The sequence below is a fragment of the Diadema setosum genome, chromosome 20 (assembly GCF_964275005.1).
Source record: "Diadema setosum chromosome 20, eeDiaSeto1, whole genome shotgun sequence".
NCBI lineage: Eukaryota > Metazoa > Echinodermata > Echinoidea > Diadematoida > Diadematidae > Diadema > Diadema setosum.
Window position 1 is genome coordinate 34,579,916 of NC_092704.1, and position 19,981 is coordinate 34,599,896.

The 19,981-nt window shown below is 37.5% G+C and overlaps 1 protein-coding gene across 1 annotated transcript in view; it reads left to right on the plus strand.

Annotated features, from left to right (window-relative positions):
* Positions 1-19,981, plus strand: part of LOC140243635 (integrin alpha-8-like) — a 61,066-nt gene that overhangs the window by 17,541 nt on the left and 23,544 nt on the right. Inside the window, exons 5-18 of the mRNA XM_072323299.1 lie at positions 2,254-2,389; positions 3,972-4,015; positions 4,517-4,559; positions 7,242-7,331; positions 8,361-8,449; positions 9,497-9,603; positions 10,778-10,883; positions 11,521-11,623; positions 13,730-13,833; positions 15,051-15,141; positions 15,885-15,930; positions 16,683-16,787; positions 18,692-18,747; positions 19,473-19,618. Of these exons, the coding sequence (XP_072179400.1) occupies positions 2,254-2,389; positions 3,972-4,015; positions 4,517-4,559; positions 7,242-7,331; positions 8,361-8,449; positions 9,497-9,603; positions 10,778-10,883; positions 11,521-11,623; positions 13,730-13,833; positions 15,051-15,141; positions 15,885-15,930; positions 16,683-16,787; positions 18,692-18,747; positions 19,473-19,618 (1,266 nt within the window). The remainder of the gene's footprint in view (positions 1-2,253; positions 2,390-3,971; positions 4,016-4,516; positions 4,560-7,241; positions 7,332-8,360; positions 8,450-9,496; positions 9,604-10,777; positions 10,884-11,520; positions 11,624-13,729; positions 13,834-15,050; positions 15,142-15,884; positions 15,931-16,682; positions 16,788-18,691; positions 18,748-19,472; positions 19,619-19,981) is intronic.

A 19,981-nucleotide genomic window follows, 5' to 3' on the forward strand; every position in this document is an offset into this window, starting at 1 on the left:
CTTGACAGCGTAAGTGACGAGGGCGTTGAGGTGATTAAAGTGTAATCAACTGAGTTGTATCGTGTCCGTGGGAGGTGCAGCGTGAAAGGTAATCCTACGGGACGTCTTTTGCACTGTGCAGAAAACTAATATACCAATGCAAGGCCAGATACTGTCAATCATAGTAGATGAAATTTAGTCGATTTGAATAAATTATTTGAATTGATACGCATGAGGGATCAGAACCATTACTGGCTATCTGGCGGAAGGTCGGTAACCTATGTGGATATGGTCCCTGTCTAGTAGTCTGGAGGTTGCTTAGTCGAACTCCCATGTAAAGATGTATGCCGATAAATCTTATTTTTGGCTGTTACTCAAACACTGAGTAATCGATGTTTATTCACGTCGATGAAGGGCAATTTGTTAATCAACTGCAATAAAACAACTCAACTTAAGAATCATCAGAGTGAATGAAAGCAACTCCTCATGAACAGGCAGGTACAGGTTCCTCAGACAATAAGTTTCGCTATGTTCTTATCCTACGCGTCTGAAGTGTTCATGAGGTGAAAAGGAAAGAGATGAAAAATATAGAATCAGATAATTCCGCCATTCTTAATGGAACACTAAAACAGGACCCAAAACGGTGTGCACTGCAAAGATCCTACTTTTAAGGGCCAGAAGAGCAGGTCAGTTCATAATCTAAGATACCTCTAAAGGTATTCATGACAGTGGTCAGTGGTGGGACCGATTGGGCACTTAATGAGTGGGTCACTGTATGGGTTCAATGGCAAGAATAGCCCTTATCACTTAGGCCTATGCTGATGTGAGGATTGATGTAATACAAATTTTTTCACACTGCCTCATGGTGATGTTAAGGTTGATACAAAGTTGTTTACATTTCACACGTGGACCCTATTTCAGGAGCCAGGGGCAGGGAATTATTGACCAACCATCAAGCGGGATGGGGGACCACAGAAAGATTGCACGATTTGTCTTGAAACTATATATATCTTTTCTCCTTTGAATCATGTACATTCTAATCTATATATTGCGGTTTTCTAAGGTATTACTGATAAGAGTTTTGATTCATGTATGAAAAAATATATTGAAGAAAATAGATCGGACAAACAAACTATTGAAAGGTGAGCGTCAAGCCCCTGTTACTCTTGTCTTTATTCTGTCGTAATTTCTTTCCCGAAAATACGGTTCTATCTTTGACATTTCGAAGATTTCCTCTCATTTGTTTGTTTTGTTGTTGTTGTTGTTGTTTTTTTTTGGGGGGGTCATACATATTTCATATAGGACGGTATAATGCGTATTATAGTGAAGTATGGAGTCAAATGAAGCAATGTGAATGGAGACTGTTTTCAGAAGCACGTACTCAAAAGACAAGCGGCTATTACATTATGCCGAAGTTTTATTATATGATAAAGTCGACTATATCTGGTAACACGCGATACCCAAGAGAAATGATTTCATTTTTCACCTTTCAATGCTGTTATTGTCACTGAGGATTGAGTTTCATTCCACTCGCCTCACACAATGATTCTCCCCTTTGCTATCCCCTCCTATATTATAGTCTGGGTGCAAGAGGCTGAACCTTAATTTACCCTCAGTCCATTTTACTTACAGGATAAATTTACCCTATTTCGAGGGTGCTGAATCCGAACTTGGGTGATGGGACTTTCGCATCCTTTAGAGTTGTGAGATATTCAAAATAGCCCCCCCCCCCCCGCACACACACACACACACACACACACATTCACACAAAAGAAGAGAAATTCCTGTGATATTTCCTTGTTGATGGTAAAATTGAAATAGAAATAATAACAATGAAAATAAGAATGAAAATAAAATGAAAAATCCGTAAGGATGCAAGAGTTCAATCATCCGGATTTTAATTCAGCACCCTCTAAATAGGATAAACTATAGTGGGTTTTTTTCCCCTTTTAACACCATGTATAACGAAATAATTATGTAGGAATTTCAGGTCTTGGCGGCCATCTTGATATCTCAACATCTCAAGAATGCAAGAGTTGCATCGTCTAATTTCGGATTCAGCATCATCGAAATAGGAAAAATACAATCAAAAGACATCGGGCGTAGGATAAAAACACGGTTAGGACCAAAATTTAACTTTGTCACCAAGACTATCCCTCCCGGTAATTCGTTTCATTACTACACCTGATATCCCTGAATATCATTGAAGATTTATCACTTATTTTTCCGATATCAATCCCCCCCCCCCCCACCCGACAACTCGTCCACCACCAGATCTGTCGTCCACGGTACCAGTACTATTTCGACAAGAAAGACGGCACACAGCAACGCGACCTTCTTGGCGGTTGTTTCGTCCTCGGGCAGGAGGACTTCGAAAATCCGATCAGTCTACTTCCCTGCATAAGTGGCGGTGAGTATCCATGGTCCCTCTAACGTAAGCAGGAGTCACACTGTCCCGAAGTTGAGCAAAGATGGACACACGATTAAGGAAATGTTCAATTCGGCTCTGATCGTAAAAACATCGGATCATTCATGAAAGTATCGTAACATCGTACGACCGCCGGTGGAGATTCTCAGGCTCCAGCCACAACTCATTGAGCTGCTGGAAAGTCTTCGTGTAGCCACTACGTTTCCTTCGTGTGTCCTTTGGGGAAACTTCGGTACAAAGAGTCATATCGTCGTGTAGCTTTCGTGTGTGGTTCGGGTGCCATGGTATGAACTTCTGTATATGGGGCGCCAAGTGTCGCATGGTCCATTTCGTCGACGAAAATAATGACTAATTTCGTAACGAAAGGGACCATGCGACACTTGGCGCCCCATATCTGTAGGCATCGGACTTGCTTCGGCTGTTGGTTGGCTTCTGACCACGTACGAGACAAACGCACAAATTGGAATATGCCGTACTCTAAGTATTCGTATTGTCATCTTGTGTCAACTTCGGAACAGTGTAACGCCACTTCAAATAGATTTTGAGTACTCGCTGGGTTCAGGAACGTACTGACAATGTACTGATCTTCGTGAAACTATCCACCAATTGTCCACATACACAATATCAGAGAGGAATAATTATGTGCTCGTTTGTTGTTGTTGTCCATGTTGTTGTGGTTGTTGTGGTGTGTTTTTTTTTTCCTCAGATCAATTTGTTATCTGTTACTGGCTTCCCAGCAATTGCCATAAAATGGATTTTTGCTGTCATTTCATCAACTCAAAGATACTGATATGTCCTAATGTTGTTGCTTATAAATACTTGTAATGTGCAGGTAGTTTCAAGTGAAAGGAGTCTTCGTTATGCTAGAAATGGGTCAAGTTGGATAAAACAATACTGCAAGTGTCCATGCAAAATTAAACCAACAATAACACGATACCCATGTCTGATAATCAGACTAAATTTTGGTATGGCAGTCTGGCCAAACACTCCTGAGATCCTTTTTTGTGACGTTGTGTCTGTTTGCCTTTTTCCTTCATCATGTAGAGATGTATTTCCTTCGCGACTGTGTTTATATCATGTGTTAGAGGTGTGAAGTTCGTAAACAGCCACTGATACCAGATATATCGATATGAATTCAAGACAAAGTATAAAGCTTCGTGTGGGTGTTCGTGTACAAGACAGCTTAAGAATACAAATATCGATCACGTCATCGGAAGTCACAGTCATTTTCGCCCTGTATTATATGGTGAAGATTGTGAAATAGTTCGTCTCATTGTTGTTATAAAACTGATTCTACGCACCATCTCATGTTTGTCAGATATGACTGGCCTGCGAGTTCACTGATACATTTTAACCCGTTGAAGACTAGTCGAGTATGCTCGGACAGGTGTCTATAGGCAATGCGTGTTAAAACAAAATCGGCTAGTCCTCAATGGGTTAATGTTGAACAATTAGAAAGGGAGTGAGGTGGGTTGAGAGCACAGACGGGACTGTATGTAGAATCTCATGTACCTTGTAATTATATGCCAATTTTCTATTTTGCTGTGCTGTGTCATTTGTTTAGGTGATCGACGATGTCAGTTTGGGTTTAGCGTCGATGTTCATCAGGTATGTGTTCTAGTATTATCACCCCTCTAAAATAAGGTAAAGAATTGTCATAATTACAAGTTTCTTGAAGCAAAACAGTATTACATTTAAGAATCTTTTTTTGTGTGTGTGTGAGTCCGTTGATTGTTGTTGTTTGGGGGGCTTTTTCTGTTCCATTTCGTTTCCGGTAAACAGTGGTAATTGTTAGCAAAATACTTATTGTAGTATTGAATGTGAAGAGGTCATCTTGCGACTTTATATACGTATTTCGTTTGCATGCTGAGACCGTCTTGTGTAGTCAAAATCAAAACTATAAGAAACGTAGTGTGGCGAGTAAATTCTACACTTTATGGGAATCTCTGATAACGAAGAAACTGAATTTGAATGACTGCTTGAAACGTGGTTTAGATTGGATGTTATATCTTTTACCTTTCCATTAATTCCATTAATTTGTATAAAAGAGTGAGTATCATTATTCACTTTTTACATGCTCGTTTATGATTACGGTGTTTTATCTTGTAGGACCATATCATGTATGGAGCAATTGGACTTGGAAGGCATGAAGGTAAGATGTGATGTTTTTACGTTGATAGTATGTATCCATAGATTCAATCAAAACAAAAGCAATGTATCTGTTGGTGAAAATGAAAAGGCAAGTTCATGCATCATTATGAAACCAAAGAGGATACTTCAGGTATCATAGAAAAAGTGAGAAAAAAAACAAACAAACAAACAAACTTGTCCACCTCGTTTTGAAACTTGATGAAGCTGGGTTTCATTTTTGTGTTTGTTTTTGTTTTGTTTTGTTTTGTTTTGTCCTGTCTTGTTTTGTTTTGTTTTGTTTTGTTTCTTTTTTGATGAGCAAACTATCAAATCTGACGTCATGAGTTACTGTATGTAGGCCTATCATGTGTAGTGAAAGCGAGTCTCTACAAAACTTGGAACTCATACATGCCGTATACAGTAAGACAAGCCGCAGCCGCATCTTAGCCATCCTATACAACAGCTTGGCTAAGACTATTGGCTCTAAAATACAATTTATTAATACGAATGGTTATGGACTTTGAATAATTTTGGTGTTTGTTTGTTTGCTTGCTTGCTTGCTTGCTTGCTCTTGTGGGCTCATCATTCGATCATTGAAATGTTAATCTCGATGGGGTGTCCCCCACCCCGAAGCAGTACCTTCACCTTACGTGACGGTGTCTATGTGGGTGCTGTTCGTTATTCCGAAGGTTCGCTTTTCCGAAGGTTCGTTATTCCGAAGGTTCGTTAATCCGAAACACAATAATTCCCTATACCTAAAGGTTCGTTAATCCGAAAATGAGAAAGGGTTCGTTAATCCGAACATTTGTGGTGTTATTCCGAAGGTTCGTTATTCCGAAGATTAAATTTTTTGTTAATCCGAAAATGAAATTCGGAATAACGAACCTTCGGAATAACGAATCTTCGGACTGAAGAGCCTTCGGATCAATAACAATTTCGGAATAACGAGCTGTAACCGTCTATGTAATATAGTGCCTTATTTCACATCATCGTAGATTAGAATCGAGAACTATGACAATAGTACTTTCAAGGTAATTTCTAGTTGGGGTATGATAAAGAAAGAGTTAAATCTTACGAGTAACAGTAAAAATTCAAAAACAAATATTCATTTTGAAAATAAAAAAAAAATATTGAAATGACATTGTTTGACATTGTTAAGTTTCGCTATATATATTTTTTACCGAAAAGTTGTCGTACGATTAATATGAATTAGATATGCAAATAAGTGAACTAATGATGTCATCGCCTTACAATTTTCCATTGTTCGTGAAAAAAAAAAGAAATGACGAACATTCAATGTCTCTAAAAAACATGATGTTATTCTTGGTTAAATAACTTCAGAATATTGATCACCTTGATATATCAGGATTTGAAGCTATAGGACGTAATTGCGTTTGAATGAAAAACTGGAAATTCAAAGATTTTATGTGCAAACTATATTGCAAGTTGTGACGAGATGATCGCTTCTGAGTCAGAATTTGCATAACTATATTGACTGTTCACGAAACCACTGTTTCCAGAAAAATTATCGAAACTTCAAAATAAAATGTTTCATAACTTCCTAATTTTCCTCCGATTTTGATCAAATTTTAATTGTTGTGCTATAAAAGTATTATTTCTTCTTTTCTGACTAATTTTCAACTGCACTGGAATTTCGCTGCTATTCCACTCCTCATTGGCAAATCAGGGTGGTGACATCCCTAGGCAAAGTAATGCCTGTCGAAATGTAGTGTAGGGAGTCGTATCTGTTTGACCAAGTCGTATGCACAGGGATGCTGCTAATTTTGTGGTTATACTGACTTGAATTGGGATAACAAATCGGCGGGGGGGGGGGGGGAGGGGGTCGATTAATTAATTTAAAAAAAAAGATTCTCCTGATATAACATGGAGTGGATAATTCTTTCTACTGTACTGCGCATAGGATTTTCATGTGGGTCAGGTGTTAAACACGGACTCTCGTACCCGCGTGTAGAATGAATATCTTAACTGATCTGCTGCTACTGGTAGCACAAGATAAAGTTAAAGGACCCTGGTATGATTTGAGGAGATGACTGACTGATGTTGATGTCATCATTGGATCATAGACTTAGCCGAGTTGGATAATCATCTCTACTCGCTGATCATAATCCCGTACTTATCTTATCCTTTTGTGTTGGCAGTCAACACCCTTAATGAAATATGGGTTGGCTGGCAGTCACGGTTATGGTATGCGTACTATACTGTCCTTTCGGCACGTTTTCGATGAGATAGTCAACTTACGAAACTATTTAGATGTGTTCAACCTTGGCTATGCGGTCAATGCGAGAGAAAACCCGTGTGAACAGGTAGAGTGACTTGCATTCAAGCTCAGTAATAGTACTGACAGACTGAGAGTAAGGATAGTCCATTGTTCATCTAATCACCCTTTGGTTTCAATTATACGAGTTCAAGATAACATGCACGTGTGAGTGTATATTTCAATTTCTTGACGTTTTAGTTTAGAAACGCGTGACTACTATTTGCAAGTGTTCTATTTATTTAAAAAATAGACGCAAAAAAAAGCAAGAACATGAAGTCGCTGAAGCCACGGCAGTCGTTTTAATGTAACCCTACAATTTGTCCTTGTATCAGAGGCATTTCGGTGTACAATGACATAGATTGGTAGATTATGTTCTAGATTGTCGGTTATACAATAAATATTTTGTTGTTATTGTCTGGTTCTCAGGTCAATTTTGGACGAGTGACACCCGAGGAATGAACAGACAAAAGCGACCGACGAAAAGGGGTACTTCACCAGAAGATGATATCTATATGGGTGCGTCACTGAGTATATAATTGAATATATGGTGATCTGTTATTAAGTACGGTATTTGCCAAAAGCATCAGAATATAAGAATGTTTTCCCTTCCATCAATACTATTGCGTGATGAGATATGTGCAAATCTTATTTCAAAGTCATTTTTTTTTTTAGATGTGCCTATAAATCATCGCCCTTAATTTCATCCATTGTCAGTCCTTTGAGCTAATTGCCGCACATTCTGGCCCATGTACTCTTGTTCTTTGCGGCTTTTATTTTCAAAATAGGGAGGAGTGGGATAGAGTTCATGATACAATCAAACCTGTAATTCAGAGGTTGTTATAATTGTCAGATTTTCTCATCTCTTGATCGGAAGAATCCATTAGAATCTAGTTCTTTTATTTTGGGGAGCGGTAGGGCGATATGAACTCAAAATACTTTTTTACGATATAAGCTGATTTTCTCGAATTTTTCGTCCTATAAGCATATGCCTCAGAAGTCCTTGGTAACAAAATGTATCACAGCTCTAGTTTATGGCCCCAACTGAGAAATATTTCCATCTCTAATCACAACTATTATTATATTTACAAGGTATACGAATAACATAAATGTTACAATTTTGACTGAACTAGCATTGACTTTAATAGTCATAAATGCATATAAATAGCGATCAGGAATCTAGATCGCTGCAAATATAAAACGCATTTACTCGCTGAAAGCAATTGTTGACAAATTTATACAGAAACGACAACGGAAACAAAAACAAGTCCAAATCGCTAACCCTGAACTCCGAATGGTATTATTGATATTAACAGACAATACATCAAGGGGTGATCTTAGTGTGACGAGAAGACATGGATGGTAAAACTGATAAGGAGTAAGCTAAAGAACGACTATTTCCTTTGACGTCTTCAAGTGCTATACGTTTGAGTCATACATCACTGTGTACACAACACAATAAAAGGGAAGAATAACGATATAATATGTAAACTATTACATCGGTCGAACTGCAACTTTTAAAAATGACCCATTTTAACTTTCAAACAGGATATGCCGTAGCGTCGGGAAATTTTAAGGACGACAGCCGACCTGAATATGCCGTCACCATCCCACGACACAAACAGGCATTTGGGAAGGTAAGATAGCAGACAAACTAGGAAAACAGAATGATAGTATATGATAAAGAAAAACACACAAAGACATGTCTATCATTTCAGAGCACTGCCGGTCGCTGACCTTGTAGTGGACTGAGGATGCAACAACCAACAGCTGATCATGTCCGTTTTGTGCATTGCGAGTTCATTGGACTTTTAGTCGGTTCGTTGCAACAAATCTAACTGTGGTCATGCAGCTAAGATGACCATTCAATATTCTTCATGTACTGTTCATAAATTTCATCAGTATGATTATATACTGCTTTGCACCATTTTCTTCGTGGTTGTCGGGTTTAATTGTTTCTACGGCGTAGGTTCTATTACTTTGATTTGACCCATATTTACCAAATATATGCTTCCTGTATATTTCAGAAAGACACTGCTCGTTTTCTGTTCTCGTAGTTTGTATTGCTTGCTTTTCAGGTGGGCTGTTGAGTTGATATGAACTCGAATTCATTCTACGATGTCAATAACTGAACACTTGAATGTTTATGAACAATCAAATATAGAAACAACGGTTTAATAAAAAGGATATGACCGTGATAGACGAGACATTGTAAAGCACGCTATAATCTAAGTTCAGTCGTTCTGTAAAGATATTGCGCTATCTCAAGATCACATTTTTAATATATAAAAGATATGTGCTGATCCAACTCCGTTTTATCCATCGTTACATTTATATCAATTACCATAAGTTATATCATCTAAGCTTCCATACGAGGGAGACTAAATGTGTGTGAAGTAACCTCGCAGAAGCGAGTGTCCTTCGACCTCAGCCGTTGACAATATCCTATATCTGAACAAGACACCCACTTATTTCTACTGCTACACGTCTAATGCGCACCATCTCCTATTCCAAGGAGTGCACAATACAAGGTTTTCCCGCCTTTAAAGGGACACTTCATTCATGTGGGTATGAGATAGCAGTATGGTATTATATTTCGATGAAGATTGCATTGACTTCGAGGGCTAGACTCCTCGAACCCAGGAGGTTTAAGTAATTCATCTCACCTCTTGTTGTGTCTGAAGGTAGTCTTGTACAACAGTAACCTGGAACAGTACCATGCCCTGGAAAACGGAGACATGGGGTCATACTTCGGCCACACTCTGGTGGTTTCCGATCTCAACAACGATGGGTAAGTAGAACTCGCCATTGATCTTGGGACTGAGTTGTGATACAGGATGAATAACCCGCCACGTTTCATTCTAAGGAGTGGAATAGTCATCAGGCGGCAACCCGGGTCATGCTGGGCAAGGGTGTTACTCCTCTCTTCCATTCTTCTGTTGTTTCTATGGTTACATCTTTCCCTCTCCTTCTCTCTCTCTCCCTCTATACCTTCCTCTATCTTTTTCTTGTTCCGCCAGTCTCAACACCTCCCTCAACTTTCTTTTTCTCTACCGCCACCTCCCCCCGCCCCATCTCCGTCATCGTCTGAAAACCTTCCATTGATGCGATGGCACATTTTTAAGCCCTTTTTACACTTGTGTTTCTTAACCCCGTACTTTCTCTGACCCAGGACTATCGTTAGTCCCGTACCAATTTTTTCAGCTTTTTACACTCGCCAATAAATCCCGTACTAAGCTCTTGTCCTGGGCTAAGGAGAAAACTGACCTTTTTGCACTCGTATTTCTTAGTCCCGTACTTTCCAAACCACATGAATATTCATGAGTACGCTGTGCACTGTACAAGTACACGCACGCACCGGCAGCACTTGATTACCTCGTTTCTGATTGGTCAGTGGGGGGTCGGACTTCGTCTCCGTCGCTTAGCCCCGGATTATTTTTTCGTTCTGTTTACACTCGCTTGCTTGGCACCGCAATTGCGGTGCTAACCCTGCTTTTTTGCAGGGCCAGATTGTACGGGATTATCGGTGGGGCTAGCCCACTTTGGCAAAAACAAGTGTAAACAGAAAATGGGCTAAGGAAAGTCCGGCACCAACGGTGGGGCTAAGCCTCCCCCCCCCCCCCCCTTAGCCCCACCGTTGTTACGGGACTAAGCAAAAAATTGCAAATGTAAAAAGCCCTATAACGTATCGTCGAAGTTTTCAGATTGTTAGTAGACGTTTTCAAACCATTTTCAATTGACGTCCTTTTTTTTTTTTTGAGGAATGGGGCTACAAGTAATGAATTAGTAAAATATATCATTCGGCATTATCTCTCTCGCATTCAGAGAAACTAAAAGACCGTTTCCCGTTTACGTAGGCCTAAAGGTTATTCAGTAATAAACTCATCAATGTATGATTCGATGCTGGGAAATTGTACCTGCGTTTGGTAGAGGAGGTCACTCACTTTGTACGGATGTTGTTACAGATGGGATGACCTGGTCATAGCTGCTCCGCTATACACAGATTTGTTCGCTACTAACAGCTCGTCATGGGAGATTGGGCGAGTTTTCATCTATTACAACAACAGACAGGTACGGTGCTACATCCTATCAATTTAAATTCTTAAAATGAAGATCTAAGATATAACGCATATCTTTCAAAACATATCCCATATATTTGTAATGACAGTTTGTAGTTTGATACGCTTATGTCAGTGTTATTTGCCTAGTGTGTGAAGTCGTATGTTGTTGATTTTTAGAAATATATGTATACATGATAAAGGATTATGTATGTAATAGAAAGTGGGAAAAATTGATGATTTTTATTCATTTTTTTTTTCTCATAACTCATGGTATTTTCATCTTTTTTATGTTCAACTCATGATATCAGTGACTCATGTGTCTGGCATCGTATTACACTTATGCCATCATCCAGATTTCACGGCACTTTTGTCTTCTCATACTCGATGTCTGCTTTTTTCCTCCGTCATAACGTAATTCGTATACCATCTTTCTACAAGTCACTGCTGAAGAATTAGTTCACAGTTCACTGTCGCCTTTGGGCAACGCCAGACAAACCGGAAAGTAAGGGGGAGAGAGAGAAAACTTTTACACCAACTCTAGTTGTGTCTGACTAGCTCATCGTCTGATGTTTTTCCTCTTAGCTGTCATATTCTGTGTATACACGAATGAGATGAATTGAAATCCCTTTTTCTGGCTTTGTTGGCAGGGTGGATTCGGGACACCGGATATAACCAGTGGTAGGGACGTCGGAGGGAGGTTCGGATATTCGGCTGTATCTCTCGGAGATATCAACGTGGATGGCTTTAACGGTACGTACGGCGACCTTTCATGGGCGATCTGATCGTCATCTTTTTTCTCTTTTTTTTTTGGAACTCATACCCCGATATTATGATTATGATGATATTAATAGTATTAATGATAATAATAATAATAATAATAATAATTATCATTATTATTATTATCATCATCATCACCATATCGTCAGCAGCAGCAGCAAGTGTGCAGAAGACATAGACAGAGACGTACAATCGACAAAAACGTATGAGAAAAAACAGCGCATTACTCACATTGAATTTGTTATCTATTCGACTTGCTAAAGAGAGCTTGACTGGTTAAGCAGTGTCTGAAAAGTAGCCCCACTGATTTGATTCTAGAAAAATCCTCATACACATATATAAGGACATCAGAGGGGCAAAGTTTTGGAAATTGAACAAACATACAAACAAACCTCAATCAAGAGATTTACTTTTGCAGTTGTTTTACAGTGTGATCGACTATAGTAGCCACACATCTTACGGCAGTTCGATCACATCCATATAACAAGACACCCAGAGACAACCAAGACACTGGAAATTAATTTTGTTTAAGAGAAGGAAAGAACTGTCGACACACGGCATTTTTTTCTACGCCATTATCATAAAAAGTCTGACCTTTTCACCCAAATAGTAAGTAAAACATTTTGATGACAACTGTGTTGTGACCCCGACAAGATTGCTGCAGAAGGGATATTTTTATTTTCTTGATTCCTCTGGCCATATATGCATTGCATCGATGCTCCAACCTTCCTATTGTTTGCACAAGAGCGGCATTAGATCATTCCAGTGAAGCCAACACTTCCGGGTAGAGATCAACCAAAATCCCTCACACTCGAGTTCAAGGATATGTTATCAATGATATCTATAGGAATTGGTGGGATTCTTAAACAACAAGTAACGACACAGGTAATTCCGCAATAGGCTGAGGTGTGAGCATCGTTGTTTTAAGAAGGATTTAGATCTGATTTTCATTCTGGGGCACGGTATGAGAAAAAAAGAGAGAAACGCTGAAAAGGATAATTGATTTTACGAATTCCTGCGGAATGGCATCTCTCATCCGAGGACCAGTTGCCGCAACACACCTGGGCCAGTCATAATTTGCTGTAATCAAAAACATGGAAAACGCATTAACACTCGAGTCGGTGACTGCAAAGCAATTATCAATTCTCTTTCGCTCGACAGATTTCATTTCAGTAGGTGCATTTCGATGCTCCGTTCAGATCTTACCTAAAAAGGATAGTGTTTGTTTGTTTGTTTTGTTTGTTTGTTTGTTTGTTTGTTTGTTTGTTTGTTTATTTATTTATTTGTTTGTTAGTTTGTTGGTAACATATCTCTATTTCAATAAAAGATCGATGGTTACAAAGAAATGCTGAATATGAATAATATCAATCGCATGAATCAAGCAAACAGAATTTCTAAGTTTAAACCTGTGCTTCGATTTGATAGCTGTCGAGATAGATTTTTTTCGAATGAATTGATGAAATCAGAATTCCTCCAATTCGAATGAATCTCATACATTAGGTGAGCATGAGGTAAACAACAAAGTTGTAGAAATTCTGAGAAAAGATAGATTTTCGAATTATTTCCCGAAGCATCTAATAAAAAAAAAAAAATGTGTTCTCATGGCAACATTGAGAAGAACAAGATTGCAACCACTAGATGACATCATTTTAGACCTAATCGTAGCCCTTCTTTTCTACCATACATACGCTTTTCGAATTCTTCAGTCGAAATATGGCTGAAAGTTGGAATATTCATACTCTTCTGTTTTGATGCTTGTAGAATATGTTTCCGAGGATAAAATATCCCAATTTATTTTGCTTCTGAACTCTGCATTTAGAACAAGCAATGCACGTTTTGGCAGACCTTGGGGATTCATACATTTTATTAGAGATATATGTGCCTGTTTTTTTATTGTGTGTGTGTGTGGATATCTAACCTCTTTCTTTGACATTTTCTGCTAAATAAGTTTGTTTAGTTTTGATCTCTGAGTGTTGCTTTTCCCCCTTATGTAAGATGGAAGTGGTGGTAAAGGGGGGTTGCATTGTATGTAAGGAATAGTAGCACTTGACTGACGTCGTTTTGACCATTCGTTCCCAGACCTTGCCATCGCGGCACCGTTCATTGACTCCGGGAGGTCGGGTAAGGTTTTCATCTACCACGGCATCGGCTACAACGTACGCCTCCCACTGAGACCAGTCCAGGTACTGTCCAGTTGTTCGTCACTTTCTTTCGTCAGTTTTCCGTCACTTGGAATTTTCCATGAACGAGAATAATTCCGATTGAACATTTAAAGGGACTGTACAGTACTGGTTGAGGTGGGGATTCAGGTTTATAACATTCCTAAGTGAGATAATGAGAAACCTCTTATGAAATATGAAATAGCATGTAATTTTAAAAAGTATTCAATGTTTATTTGATGAAAATGGGTGTTTAAATGGCTGAGATATTAAAAAAAAAGTGATAATAATAAAAGGCAACAGGCCACGACTTTTATTAGGGTCTCTTTGTTTCACCTTGTTTTTGGATATCTCAGCCATTTCAACACCGATTTTCATCAAATAAACTTTTGATACTCCTTAGAATTGCATGCTCTTTGACATCTCATAGAGTGGTTTCTGAATATCTCGCAAAACGTTAAAAGCTAAATCCTCACCTCGACCAAAACTGTACAGTCCCTTTAAAGACCAAATCAACATTACTTATGTCTATACGTTGTGTTATGTATTATGTTTTTGTTGATGGATGGAAACAAAATTGAATTGAATTGAATTGAAAATTGAAAGATTGAATACAAAAACATTAAAATGGAATGTGCGATTCTTCGAGTTTTCAAGTTCTATGTCGTCACAATAATGATGATCCCACGAGTTCCGTTCCATGTCCATTACAGTGTGTCAAACAAAAAATTCTTTGCCCTGGTACACATTTATTTGAGTTTGTAACGATATTGACGTCATTCCCATGTCAGGGCGTATCATTATATTTTTAGTAATGTAGTAGAAACTAATGTTTATATCTACGAAATGCATTGAGTCGATATGAGGATAAGTAATACTTGTATTCATCTTTCATTCCATACTGGTATAACTCCTAGAACAGAAATGACATGAATGTGTGAAATCAGCTACAAGGATTAGTTTGCCATTACAAAATCAACGATTTCACTTTCACTCAATACGATTGTCAATTTGAGTGAAGGATAACTTACACATGCAAATAATTTTACTTAAAAAAATAATTTCACTCTTTGATTTTTCGTGTTTTATCCATGTTCAAAGAAAAATAATTTGATAATCAGGGCCAGTGTTGTAGGTAATGCTCGATGTCGGGGATTTCAGTGAGTGTCAAAAATGGGAACATACTTATCTCTGACAAAAGAAGATATTGAGAAACTAACTTATCCCATATCATTTTCTAGATTCTTGAATCTTCCCAGTTCGGACAGTCTTTGATTCCTTTCGGCTCAGCTCTGTCTTCTGGCGTTGACATCGATGGAAATTCATATCCAGGTAAGACATCATTTTGGTATTATATAAATCATAAACATAATATGGCCACCGGATTATTCACCCATAATAATCCACCAAATAAAGAGTCATATTTCCTGCTACACGAATAGCTTGTTTCTTCAAACATTCATGACAATTGAGTAGTGTCCCGGGAGAATCATTATAATTATGCTTTGACTTCCTTCTCAACAATGGGGGAAATGATTGAGGTAAAATAGGCACGTTGTGACAGTGATGTCATTGATTCTATCTTGATATTGGTGAAATTATGGTAATAAATAACGATGGTATGAGACAATAATTTAAACTTCACCACGAACACTATCGTGTTTGAAGAGAACACTTTCGAGAACCATTGAGCGTCGCAATGGCCAAAAAAAAAAAAAAAAAAAAAATCCCTGTACAGTTGAAGGGTTTGTTTGCAAAAACCGATAAGTCCATTTTTGAAGATTTTGAAGTACGATCTCTGTCATAATGTACAAAATAATACCTTTCAAATGATATATTGGTCACTACATATAAAGGTATAGTTTCAAAGTTATGGTCAAAAGAAGCAAACATTTTCTTATTATTCTCTTTATTTTTCTCGACCTTTAATCGCAAATATCTCCATTTGGCAAATATGGACTTATCGGTTTTTGCAAACAAACTCTTCAGTTGCTAGTTTGTCTGTGTTAGACATTTGCATATTCACACATTCACACATATAAGAAAATAAATATTTGGTTCACGTCATCTTTCAGATCTTGCAGTTGGTGCCTACAAGTCTCAGGTTGCTGTTGTGTATAGGTATCATTTCCGTTTTATTATTTTCATGATGAATATAACACTTTAAGTGTGACTTATACAAAAAAGAAACATAAAATGATCAGTATAAAAATCAAGTTCGTTTGTTATCTCCTCTCAATCAGGATTGGCAATAATGGCGCTTTAACTTCCTGGAATACAGATACGTGTATAACCGAAAGTAGAAGATGTGATAATAGTAGCTGTAGTGAATAGTACTAGTCTATAGTAGCAAACAGATAATTCCGTAGTAGTAGTAGTAGTAGTATATAGGCGATGTTTAGTGATGGGATCATCTGGTAGCAAGAGTATAGAACCAAAGAAGCGCTCAATCAGTCATTGGTGAAAATAGCAATGAACCAATAGTTAAAACAAAAGTAGTGCTGATACTAGCACCAGCTTTGTCGTATTCCTATAGTATCGTTGTCATGCTTGCTATCACTGTAGCATTCATTTGTAATGTTTCTTGCAGTTAGTGGTGTCTGTTATAAGATATATGTGGAATCATCTTCACAGTAACAAGTCAACAAGTTATATTGTTGGTAATTGTCTCTTTGTACCCGGAATTATTGTTCTTGTTAATATTACCACCGCCCTTACAAACGCTTACCGCGGAACAAAATCGTTAATATTAACTTTTCCTATGGTGACAGTACTTTAATCTGCAACTATGGCAACACTGCCGTTACCAATACATCGTATCGTCCTCCTCTTCGTCAGCCACCTCTTAATTATCGTCTGTCGCTTGTCTACAGATCACGGCCCTCATTCACCGCCTCCATCCAAGTCCTTCATCGATCACGCCTGATCGATCTCGACGTCCTGGATACTCGGCTTCTAAACGGACAGAGGACCACGGGGTGAGCTAGCTGTCTTATCAGGCAACTTTCGGGAGTTTTGCAAGCTCAGTTAAGCTATCATAGTAATATTCTGCATACAAATCCCCTACTGTCGTGTTGATTGTTTTTCATTCATTTTCATTCATTTATTTTTCCATCAACAACAGAAATGTAATTATCAGCTGATTATATATATATATATATATATATATATATATATATATATATATATGCAGATGATACGAACCTATTCTTCTCAGGTCGGGATGTGCATGAAGTTAACAATATGATTAATTCTGAAATGCAGAAAGTGTATTCTTGGTTTACTGCAAATCGTTTGGTTTTAAATATTGATAAAACATGCTATATGGTATTTAAGACAAAGAATAAGGTAATAGATGAAGATGTTTTACAAATATATATAGGTAACGTCAAAATCAAGCAGGTCAATAGAGTAAAATTTCTTGGTGTTACAATTGATGATGGGTTAACATGGAAAGGTCATTTTGATGATATTTGTATCAAAATAAGCAGAATTGAAGGTGTCATGAATTATCTGAAACATATATTTCCTTTAAAAATTCTTTTGACAATGTACCATACAATGATTTCCCCACATTTAACGTATTGTGCAATAATATGGGGTCATAGTTCGTTATATTTATTGAATCGTGTTTTGATGTTACAAAAGCGTGCAATAAGAATACTCTGTAATGTAAATCCGTACACACACACTGCAGTACTGTTTAAGAAATTGAAAATTTTGAAAATTGATCAAATTGTGCAATTACAAGTGGCTACATTTATGTTTTCATACTTTAAAGGTGTCTTACCTGTCACGTTCCATAATTCGTTTACACCAAATAGTGCAATCCATGCCTACAACACTAGACGTGCCAACGAGATATGTTTACCTTTTTACAGATATAAGTTCTCAAAGACTACAATTAGATACACTGGAGCAAAATGCTGGAATGAGTTGCCAATTATTATTAAAGAGAGTCCAACACTATCATCTTTCAAACGTAAATACAAAATGTTTTTAATCCAAAGTGCAATTGAGTAATTATTGAAATAATTTTGCCATTTTCCCCTTTCTTATTGTTGTGATGTTTCTTTGTTGTTTTTGTTCCTTTGATGTAAATTGGGTCCTATTTATTGTTGTAAGCGAATCGGCCACGATAGGCTTTATACGGCCTTTACTGATCCCTCACGTGCTATGTTTGTATACATTTTTCTCTTTTGTTTTATTGTGAACGTGATGTTTTCTTTTTAGCATGTGAAATAAATTTGAATTTGAAAAAATTTGAATTTGAATTATATATAGATATATATGTATATATATATATATATATATATATATGTATATATATATATATATATATATATACATACATATATATATATTTGCAGAAAACCAGTACATAATGACCATTTCAATGTATCTTCCCAATAACGAAATTTGTAAGTAAGCAATTGATAAGGAAGGTTAAAAAAAGCAGAGGCAGTTACCATACACGTTAGGAAATATCATGTTCCATCAATCCAGAATTTCCACGACAGATTCCAAAATGTGTCTTTCTCCTTCTTCTTCTTCTTCTTCTTCTTCTTCTTTTTACCGGAAGAGAATCAAACTGGTTATGCAAAAACACGGGAAAGATACTGAATCGCAGATTCCGAAATTTTCGATATTTAAGTCTGCCTGGTCAAAAGGTTAACTCGTTGATTATTATAACGAGGAGAAACGTAACAAAGAAGAAGTATGGATCGCATCTGACTCTGTTTGCACTGTTAGAATACAATGATCTTTACAGCAGCTATATAAAGATTGACCTATGTGAACAGAAATGCACTCCCAATATCATTTACGTTTTAATCATTTTTCATCTGCCTTTTTCAACATGTTCAATGACCTCCACTGATAGGTTACACCTTGATATCTGCATCACTTTCACTGGCTATGGACTTCCTGCGACGGTTTGTGAGTTCTCCTCTCATATGATAATTTTTGCTGCGATAAAGATAAACCAATAGTTTGCTGCCAGTCTTGTTTTGATTTGAACAGACCTGTTTCATGATAATTTTTCAAGAATGTGATGGATTCGATCGGATAATTAACTTTACAAGTACAATTATTCAAATTCATGAAATTCTTCCGTCGAGATGTTTTCATTGCAACTGATTGACAAATTGCCCTACATCGACGTAAAATAAGCACTGAATTGATCAGTGTTTTAGTAGTAGCCATGATAAAAAATCATGGGCGTACATACTTTTTATCATGGCTACTACTAAAACACTGATCAATTCAGTGCTTATTTTACGTCGATGTAGGGCAATTTGTCAATCAGTTGCAAAGTACAATTATTGTTCGAGACTCCAAGTAGATTTCATGAAATTATCTTTCATTTATCCTTTAGAAAACGTCAGGTATCTTCCGATGTAGTGAGGAAAACGAGTTTTAGAATTGAATACATTATTATTAGAAATCCGTCCACATTTGCTGTCATTTCTGCTGAGATTGAGCATGATTATATTGAGACACAAAAGACGATGCCCTAGCCTGGCTTGGCAGCCTGGACTTACAACTCTAACTGCGCAAATGTCATATACGATAAGAAGATTTCTACAAAGATAATCTACCGCAAAGATGACTTTTGAGTTATAAGATGTGCTCACTTGCGGGTGCTATCTTTTGCCTCATAGCAATGGAATACTCGATCACTCTGGATGCTGGCCGATCACTCTCACCACGAGTGGTGTTCCTAGGATCGAACTCTCCAAGGCTACGCGCGGCCACACCTGTATCAACCAGACGCACCCACTGTTTTATCCACTCGGCCTACGTCAAAGTAAACATTATATTCACGCACCTGTATCCCACTCTATTGTCTGACAAGATCTTGAAGAAGTTGTGACATGACAACAGTTTTTTTCTGACCTTGTTAACGCTTGATGGATTGATTCAGAATTTGGCATCTACTACGTAATCTGCTGATATGTTCTAATTTGACAATTGACATTTAAAAACGACAAACACGTAATAATCCCGACTATAGGAAAACACAGATGCTATGTCACATCAGTATCTTGAAGTATTTAGATAAACAAAAATAAAATCTCCTTGCATTCATAATATTGTTGATGTGTGCATATCCAGTAATCAATTAATGATTCGTCTTTCCCCTTATTTTCTCTTCCTTTTTTTATACTTT